The 10,201-nt window shown below is 44.1% G+C and overlaps 1 protein-coding gene across 19 annotated transcripts in view; it reads left to right on the top strand.

Annotated features, from left to right (window-relative positions):
- The window catches only part of CD44 (CD44 molecule (IN blood group)), an 86,738-nt gene that overhangs the window by 31,772 nt on the left and 44,765 nt on the right, over positions 1-10,201 (top strand). For all 19 annotated transcript variants that reach the window (XM_027115030.1, XM_027115021.1, XM_027115019.1 and 16 more), the window contains exons 2-3: positions 3,261-3,426; positions 6,943-7,076. In XM_027115030.1, the coding sequence (XP_026970831.1) occupies positions 3,261-3,426; positions 6,943-7,076 (300 nt within the window). The remainder of the gene's footprint in view (positions 1-3,260; positions 3,427-6,942; positions 7,077-10,201) is intronic.

The raw sequence follows: 10,201 nt of genomic DNA, 5'->3' as shown, positions 1-10,201 counted from the left end.
CTGTCATTCAGCTCCAAACCACCATCCATGCCTCAGACTTTATTTTTAACCTAGAAGTGACAGCAGCCACCTGGCCGCACGCTGATGGGCGGTCTGCCTCTCCTGGCATCTGCTGAAGTGTCCTCTGTCTCCCTCACCTCCAGGAAACTGATTGGGAGGCTTTGCTGCTCTTTTGTAAGCTACACACGGGGGACCCCCGGAAAGACGGTCACCCAGCGTGACGGTCTTCTTTGGCAGAGATTGGCCAACTGAGGCCAAAGCTGAAAATGTCAGTAAAAACAAACAGCGTTTCAAAAGGGCCTTGTACATTCCCCCCTCTGTGCTCCCCTGGCCTCACCAGCCAAGTATTGTGTGAGTGGCTTCCAAAGGACACCACTCCAAAAAGGAACTGGTCTCCCCAAAACACGTGTTCTCCATTTCACCTAGTTCTAATGCTTTTTAAAAGCACCTCCATGCTAATGATACAAAGAAAAGAGAATCACTTGATATTGGCTTATGTCTTTGCAAAAGCTCTATTTTTTATGTCTTCTTTTACTATTTTCAGAGTTGAGAAAGGTTGTAGAGAAGTTTAACAGTTTTCTTATCATCTCGATCTGCATTCATCAGACTCTGTTTTCTGGTGATTGGAAGCTGCTTCCTGCTCAGAGAGGAGAAAGCACTTGTTGGCTGTACAATCCCATTAACACTGACCCTATCTTTGTCATTATGTAACAGTTGTTTAGGTGTATCTCTCCCCTCCAGAGTGAAAACTTGCTCTAATGATATGAAAGGATTCTTGGGCACATAGCAAAGTGGATTGGAGCGTGGGTTTTGACGTTAACAGACCTGAGGTGGAATTCCAGCTCTGCCACTTAATGGCTGGGTGACTTTGCAAAGTCATTTCATTTTTCTGAGCTTCAGTTTCTTCACCTATAAATAATACATACATACATACAAGTCACCTCTCAGGGTCTTTGAAAGGTGATGCCACACGGAACCCCAAAGTTGCTGGGTAACCAGGGACGCTGCAGTTGCAGGCTTCTCCGCCCTGGCTATCAGCTCAGACATGTAAAACAAGGCAACTGGGATTCAGGAAGGCAACTACAGGCTCTGGACAGCAATTCTCACTTCCTCGGGCAGCTCACTTTTCTGAGCCCCAGTTTTCTCATTGATAAGTAAGCAGAATCTTCCTGATGACCTGTGGACCCACCCACGTGAGAGAGAGATTCTGAGTTACAGCCAATTCTGTCTGAATTGGGACTGACAGAGTGGTGTCTGGCATTGGCAGAGTCAATGTCTGACTGTCTTTGAGGCTCAAGGAAGTGCTCTGCTTCAGCAGGACAGCTTCAAGGACAGAACCTTTCTGTGTTGGCGTTTACTCAGGTGCAAACTGGGCATCATACAGAAGAATATCGAGTTTTCAGTTAAGGGCTTTGAAGTCTTTTGAGATTGTTACAGAGGATCAGGGAACACCAGGTGATTTTTTTTTTTCAGCTCCTTATTGAGATTTCAGATTCGTGTCTGCAAACTCACAGAAGTCCTAGGACTAAATCATTTTTAAACTGGTTGGTAGCAGTTAGGTTTCATTTTGGACGCATTAACTCTTGCGAGTAAAGAACAGGTCTTGGATCTATCTGGCAATATGTTCAAAGTGTGTTTTTGAAGAAATTCCAAGGAGTTGTTCATTTATTCAACAAATATTTATGGGGCATCTGCTCTCTGTCAGCCACTGATGTGAGTGTTAGAGAAACTGCTGTAAACAGGCAAAAGGCCTTTGCTTTCTTGGAGTTTCCATCAAAAGAAAGAGCAGACAGAAAAAACCAAATGCACAAATAAATAGACAAGTTGCTGTGAAGACACAAAAGCATAGTAAGTTGAGGGAGACGCTGAGGGTTGGATAAGAATGTTCAGGGAAGGACCCTAAGTTGAGGTGATTTCAAGTTGAAAAACAAAATGGGATGATCAGGGGACAGTACATTCTAGACAGAAATGGCCATCAACAGAGGAAAGGATAAAAAGATGTGGTCTATATATACCATGGAATACTACTCAGCCATAAAAAAGGACTAAATTTTGCCATTTGCAGCAACATGGATGGACTTAGAGGACATTATGCTAAGTGAAATAAGTCAGAGAAAGACAAATACTGTATGCTATCACTTATATGTGGAACCTAAAAGATAAAACAAACTAGTGAATATAACAGAAAAGCAGACTCACGGATGTAGAGAACAAACTAGTGGTTAACAGTTGGGAGGGGCCGGGGGACAATATAGAGGTAGGGGAGTAAGAGGTACAAACCACTTGGTGTAAGATAAGCTACAGGGATGTATTGTGCAACACAGGGAATGTAGCCAATATTTTGTAATAACTGAATGGAGTGTAACCTTTAAAAATTGTATAAAAAATTTTTAAAAAACCTAAACATGTAAAATGCACTCATGTCAGTAAGTTAGGTCCAGTATTGTTTTGTATTCCATCTATCCCATCTTGTTCTAACTCCCCCTTAGAACTGACTTCCACACATATACCCTATCAATATAGTTTTTGCAAAATCTTAAAAAAAAAAAAGAAATGGTAAAGTCAGACCTAAATGTTTAAGGTGGGAAAGGGCTCAGAATGTCCAAAGGAACTGAAGGAAAGCTTTGTGCCTGGAACAGAGTGAGCTGCTTAAAGGTTAGGAGCCAGGTCATGTGGGTCTTATCAGCCATGATAAGGAAATTTATTCTGGGTGTGACTAGAAGTCACTGGAGGTTATCAGCTGGGGAGCCGTACCACGTGATTGTGGGAAAATACTCATTAAGTGGAAAAAAAAGATTCCTACACCTCAAATTGTATATTTAGTACCATTTAAACTACGCAAGTATATACATAACACACACATTCAGAAAACAAACTGAGACAAGATATAGCAAAATGTTTAAAATGTTTGCAGTAGTTTTCTTAGAGGTGGACTTGCTTTTCCTTCATTACTTCCTTGAATTTTGTAAGTTTTCCCCAAGTTTGTGCTACTTTCCTAGTCAGAAATAAGTCACATGCTTTGTAAAAACTTTGTTGTAGAGCAGTCGGCGGAGAGAATGTAAAAGTGATGCTACTCTCTGCCTCTTATCTCAGATTTGAGAGTGAAGTAGTGATGCTTTGAAACGCTACAGTGAATGTTGAAGGCTCTGGCCAGTAGGGAAGATTATTTGTCTTTTTAATGAGGCTGCTCTAAAACAGACTTCTTATCCTTTCCAAATTATTGATGCAGAAGAATCTAACCTTTTCTTTTCATCCCATAGATCTAAATATAACCTGCCGATACAAAGGTGTATTCCACGTGGAGAAGAATGGTCGCTACAGCATCTCGAAGACTGAGGCTGCTGACCTCTGCAAGGCCTTCAATTGTACGCTGCCCACCATGGCCCAGATGGAGGCAGCCCTGCTCGCAGGGTTTGAGACCTGCAGGTAAGGGACCAGCCCCCACCTGCTGCGGGAAAGTAGGCTGCCTGGGTCCAGGGGGGTGGGGCTTAGGCCCAGGAAGGCTCCTCCGTGACAGCTGAATGGCTGCTTGCCTGAAGAGTTGGCACCACCCATTAATCTGGCCAAGTCCATCTGGAACCAGTATGACCAGCTGAAATTGAGGGCCGGCTGAAGACACGTTTGTGAATCACAGAGGGAGGGGTTGCCTAGAGGAGGCCCTTAAGGGTCATGTGTTGGAAGCCACTTGCCTGAGGTGCTTCCACAACATGCTCTCCAGGCTTTGAAGAAGCGTGCAGTGTCCTTGTCAGAACCACAATAGAAAGGGAACCAAATAACAGTGCTTGAAATAAATTTGTGCCTGGTGGGGTCTTCACCCTGCAGACTTGGCTAAAGCAGGTTTTTCAAACAACTCTCTCTCTTTTGATTTTGTTTCTCTTCTCTGTTGCTCTGATTTGAGAGAAAAGGGCATGAAAATTATTGAGATGTATCATTACAAGTGATGGGAAAGCGATGAGAGGGACCAAGAGAAGCCTCCTACCAGACATCACAGTGCTCAGGGAGCTGTCCTCAGGCCCAGGATATCTGCTCCAGGATATTCACAGCAAGCATGGCCCTTATTTTTCTGAATTTCTCATGTGCTTGCACATTAAGAGCAAGCAGTGGTGACCACCGTGGTGAAGTGTTTCGGTTTGGTTTGTTTTCTTTAGAAGAGCTCTGGGGATCTGGACAACTGCTCTCTGAAGTTTCCACCCCAGCCTGCAGCTACCCCTCTGCACTTTTGCAATGTGATAGCGTTAGGTAACGTGGTTCCCTTTTCTCTTCAACACGCAAACACAGGCTGCTTTTTAAAAAGTCAAGCTGCAGAACTCCTTATGGAAACCATTAAATGTAAGTTAAATACATCTATCCCCTGTCCTTGGTTACAGAGTAAGGCACCCATAGTATGGGTGGGAACTGAGATACTTCTGCTGTTGAGGAAAAAGCACATCTTCACAAGTGCACTAATATGGTAGCCACCAGCCACAGATGGCTATTTACACTTAATTAAAATTAAATAAAATCAAAACTTTAGCTCTTCATTGGCACTAGCTACGTTTCAAGTGCTCGATTAGCCACAAATGACTAGTGGCTACTTTATCGGGCAACGTAGATTATAGAACATTTCTGTTTTGCAGAAAGTTCTAATGAGCAGCACTGCTCTAAAACAAAGAGCAGATGTGTGCAGGCATCTGTGTGTGTTCAGAGCAGGGTCTTGGGAGAATATAAAAGGAGCAGATAGCTCTGGTAACTTCTGAACCTGAGCTGTAGGCTGCAATGAAGGAAAGCTAATTAGCAGGTCCACTTATTCTATTCCTAAGGCTAATTGTTTTACTATGGCCCTGACTAGGTCAGTGGCCTAAGAAAGTGGATTTAGTAAGCTGAATTTTGATTGTGAAATGCAGACAAGGCCAACTTGCTAAATACAGAAAAGTTCCCATATGTTGAAAACAGGGGAAGTTCTTACTGTACCCACTGGCCAATCATCCAGCCCTTAGATGCTGGGTGACCCCAGCCCACCTGCCCAGCCCTTAGATGCCGGGTGACCCCAGCCCATATCCCTCCCTTAATCCTCAGACTGCACCAGGGGTCGGTTATATGACCCCACTTTGCAGAGGAAGCAACTGAGGCTTAGTTGCAGCCCACCCTGGGCCGCATCACTTTCATGGGGAGGAGTTCGGATACCAGACCAGCTTCCGAGGCCAGGGCAAGATTGAATGACTCCGCCCTCCCTAAGGACTGAGAGCAAAAGGGAGATGAAAGTCTGGTGCATGGATGGAGTTGCTGAGTATTTCTTTCCTCCCTGGGAACACCAACCTACTCATGAAGTATACACATATATAAATTTTAATATCTCCAACTTATAGACAGGATGACACATAAAACCAGCAGTCGACACGATGTGATAAAAACTCAGGAATAAGTTAAATTCTAGAATGTCGGTGTGATACAGGCTAGCAGAATGTGATGGGAATGGGGTGGGCAGGAGGCTCACCAAGGAGTGTTATTATTTTAAAAAAACGAAGAAAAACTGTGCCAAAGACAGCTATCATTCTACCCATGGCTGGTTTTAAGTGTTGCAAAACTTATTTCCATAATTTCACTCAGGTAGCTATGAATCAGATACCTGCCACAGGACAGATGCGAGAGTCTCACGGGGGATGGAAGAACCTTAGCACCTCCTCTCTTCTGTCTGCCCCACCCTGATTAGTAGCAATTCTCAGATACATGGAAACTTACTAACATTTAATTGCGGCCGCTCCCCGCACCAAGCTCAGGAGTCTTTGGAGAAACCAGTCTGGCCATTCAGATGAGGAATTAGTCATGTCAGCTTTTGCAACTTAGACATAATGAGTTCGATGTGCTTAGAAATTTCAGACTCACCACCATTCCCATAGGTCTTGCAGGGTGATGCAGTACGTACTGTCACCCCTGGCAGGAAAGATTAAAAGGATTTGGGCTGTGCCTTTTAGCCAGCACTGCATTTTCAAAAACCTGTTGGCTTTAGCTTCTCCCTCTCTGCTCTTCCCTTGCCTCTGCCTCTTCCCTTGTAAATGGTATTTTCTCAGCCCACATCTCATTTTCTGAGGCATTTTATATTGGAGAGAAATCGTGCGGTAAGTATTCAGCCACCACGATGCTGATCGAAGAGGCTGGGTGCTGTATGTTGTATCTGAAAGAGCCTCCGGCTCCAAACCGCTCCCAGAAACACCATGGTGGGGCAAAGGGACTTAAGCACTTCTCTGCTGCTTCTGGAAAATTCCTGAGCTAATGAGGCATTGCTATCTACTTAATTACTCTGACTCCCATTTTAATGACGGTCGATTTACTTCCACTGGCAATGGAATTATGCCTGAGATGCTCATGGGACAAGATGCATTGTATATGGCATATAAACAAGGTTTGTGTTTAGAACTATGAGGTCTGGCGTGAGGGAATCACAGGAAAAGGTGAGGCCAGGAAAGAAGAGGAGGGGTTGGGAAATAAGGCAGGTTTGCCATTCGTGGACTGAAACGAAGAGCCATCTAGTTGTGTCTGATGCGAGGCAGTCATTTTCTGTATTTTCTGGCAAACAGGAAGGTAATGGCGGGCCAGAGTGGGTCTCACATCGTCAAGGGGTCATTCTGTGACTTGGGCGTCCCTCTGCTTGTTCAAACTGGCCTGACTGCTGACCCTAGATTTTATTTGAAACTAATTTTTTTTTCTTTCATGAATCGATTTTTTTCAAACACTTTTTATAGAGCTCCAAAAAAATCACTTTGTCTTCATCAGCCTTGCTGGTCCCTTTCACTGTCCCTCTGCTGTTATTTTTGGCTTTCCCATAACTCAGTTGTCAAAACCTTGTAGCATCCCTGGGGTGAACTGAAGGAAGTATTGCACTGCATGAAATGTCCTTCGATGGGATATTATGAAATCCCTGCTTATAGCCTTGCAGGTGGATGACCTCTGGTTTTTCTTTTGCAGGTACGGGTTCATAGATGGGCACGTGGTGATCCCCCGGATCCACCCCAATTCCATCTGTGCTGCAAACCACACGGGAGTGTACATCCTCACATCCAATACCTCCCAGTATGACACGTATTGCTTCAATGCTTCAGGTTGGTTCCAAGTGGATTGGCTTTGTGTTCTGGGTTGCTTTGGGCCTGCCAGCCTTCAGCAACATGGCTGACCATCTTAGCTTAAGTGGGGATTCGTGTAGCCTCCATTCACATAACAGATGTTCACTGAGTATCTCTCCAGGAGAAGAAGGATTCCTGTCTCCAGGGTGCTTACCTACTAAGTTGGAAAGGCCAACAGTAAACAAATACATATTAAATAACTTACATAAAGTCAGAGCGTAACAAGCGTTACAAAAAAGAAAGCAGAGCAACGGGCTACAGAGTGCTGGGGATGCTTTGTTTTCCTGAGAAGATAGTCAGGGAAAGTGCCTCTGAGGAGCTGGGGATAGGGAGAGCCCTGAGCGAAGCAAGGGAGGGAAGCCATGGCACCGTGGATAGCCGTGCAAAGCCAGGCCTGTGGGAGCATCATGGCCTGTGCTGAGAGTAGCAGGGAGGCCATGGTGGATAAAACCCGGTGATCAGAGGGGAGAAAGCCAGGGAATGAAGTCAGAGAGGTAGGCAGGTGCCAGGTCGCATAGGGCTTTGTAAGCTATGGTAGAGAGTTTGGACTTTATTCGCAGCGTGATGGGAAGTTATGGCAGGGTTTTGAATAAGGGAGTGACATGAATCGAATCTAATGGTAGCATTGGGGCATAAGCCAAATGGCTTTGCTTGGAGGTGTTTGTTACATGTTGGGGCTGGAGAGAAGGCTGGGAGGATATATGGTAGGCCTTTGACCTTCTTGAGTCCTTACCCAACAACTGAAAACCCAACAGCTAGAGAATAAGAAAGCCAAGTTAGGATATGCGTGCTGGGCTGCTGGCCAGGCCCCCCTCCCTGTGTAAGGGACTTGCTTCCAGCCACCAGCCTGGAGACTCGTGCTTACAAGTCTAATTCAGGCCCTAGCAACATCTTGAAATTCTGTGCACCATGGGTCTTCAGGGTCTTTTGAAGAGAGTCAAACCCAGCAATGTCAAATTTTTGAATGCCAACCATCAAATGTCTTACTTCAAACGGGGCCTTCTGTTCCCCCCTGAAGGTTTAAGAGTGTGTGAAGGGGAAGACGGAGTCACAAGGCAAATGTGGTACATCTTGTTGACATGTCAGTTTCCTTAAAGGTAGGAAGGGGATGTTAAATTAGCTGGAAGATGACTTAAGATATTCCCTATATGAGACAGATATTATTACATGATGACTTAAGACATTGTTTTTATAAATCAAACACAGATATTACATATGTGTAATATGTAGTAGAATATAAAATCTACATGGATTTTTAAGCTTAAGTAGGGGCATCAAAGAAACTGTGAGGTTACATCAGTAGCTTTTGGCTTCCCCACCCATCCACTGTTGTGTGAGCAGCAGGGATGAGAGTGGGAATTCAGAAGGGAATTCTAGCGCTTAGGAGAAAGAGAAAATATCAGGGCTGGTTAGTTGAAATGGAGTGCATGAGGCCAGTAAATTATGTCAAATTTATACAGGTCACTGAACCGATGGAGGGGCACTTAAAAGGAGGAAAATTACAGAGTGTTTACTCTTCCCTGTTATATAAGCAAAGAACACAAATGGAGTTTGACCCAAGGAGGAGAGTCCAACTGAGGCTAAACAATATGTGATCGCTATCCAGTCCCCATACCTATACCAGAAAGTCTATTTTAATAACGTGATGAGAAAAACCACATGCAATTCAGTAGGAAAGAACCACATCCAATTCAGTAGGAAAGAGACACAGAGCCACACGTGTTCTAACTAGGTTAGCTTAATGTCAGAGGTCGGAGGAAGGCTTTGGGAAGGCTTCGTGCTTTAGGTGAAGGGGTTGGTCACGTGGGAAGGGCAAATTCAAGGCTGCATACTCTCCAGCCTCTGGAGAGGCACTGCCTGTTGCTTCTCCCACTGAATCTTTTCGGGTGAATGTATGCAATAAATTATGTTGTAGTATATGCACATTGTCTCGCCTGGTTTACATGTTGGTATCCCTTGCTGGAAAGAACCTTCATTCAAAAAGGTAGACGCTCCCACTGTTTTATCACCTGGAGTTGAAGCTGTCTAGGCCAGTTACTACTGAGACTTTTCTCCCTGTCCTTTTTGCCCATAGGGTTGGGCCCATCTTCAAAGAAGGGAGTGAACGGTACTGATGAACTTTCCTCTTCTTTGGGGAGGTTAGTTCTGTTAAAAAGCTTGAGATGTCCTGGGGGGGTAGTGCGTGGCAAAGCAGCTGTAGCAAAGTAGTAAAGTTCAAAGCGATGGTTTTCCTTTTCTCATATCTAAATTTACTCAATATGGTTAGAGCACTTTTATCAATTTTCTATATGTTTTTAAAAAAGTATTTATTGATCAACGACATGCATTCAGTAGTGTGTTGGGCAGGGTGGAGTTAGAAGGAACCAGAGGGCATATTTCTTGTCTTGGGATTTAATCTTGTTGAAGTCATGAGATGAAAAATAAAGGAGCTGGGGAAGAATGTTTATCTAAGGATAAATACATTCTAAATGTCTTGGTTTAGAGTTGAGTGATGGGAGTGTTGAGTGAGAGACAGATCTTGATAACCTTGTGCTCTATGCCAAGGATCCCATTGGAAAGATCTTTGAATCCATCTTAGCTTGAGACCTACAAGCAAGTGGTCAGGACCTGGTGATGTGATCCCGACACAAATTGGCTACAGGGACCAAAGCCAGCTCCATCTTAGCAGATACTTGCTATAAGCTTACAATTTCAGCAGTGTTTTTGTAAAACACGGCCTATGGTTTACAAATGAAGATAAGGCTTCCTGCTTTTTATTGCCTCTTTTCTCAGGGGTCAGGCCCAGCACAAGTTGATGACTTCTGTGTTAACACAGAGAACTGACCTGAATTAGTTCATTTTTGAAGTTTGCATTCAGTAAAATACCTCGTTCTCTTTTGAAGGAGGAATTTAGGGGAAGATTCTGCATTCATCTGTTTATTCATTCACTCATTTATTCAACAAGTATGTATTGGGCATTGAGGAAGCTGTCTTTCTATGTCACTGAGTGATTGGCTAGACTGAATAATTAGCATTTCTCTTGGCCATTTTGGTGTGGTGGGCGCAAGGTTTCTGAGATGCAGCCTATCAGGAAGCTCATCTCAGAGCCTTTCTAACAAATCCTT

This window comes from Aethalodelphis obliquidens, unplaced genomic scaffold (genome assembly GCF_003676395.1).
Source record: "Aethalodelphis obliquidens isolate GAN/ISIS:26980383/991018 unplaced genomic scaffold, ASM367639v1 scaffold14, whole genome shotgun sequence".
Lineage (NCBI taxonomy): Eukaryota > Metazoa > Chordata > Mammalia > Artiodactyla > Delphinidae > Aethalodelphis > Aethalodelphis obliquidens.
This window is presented reverse-complemented; position numbering and strand designations above follow the sequence as displayed.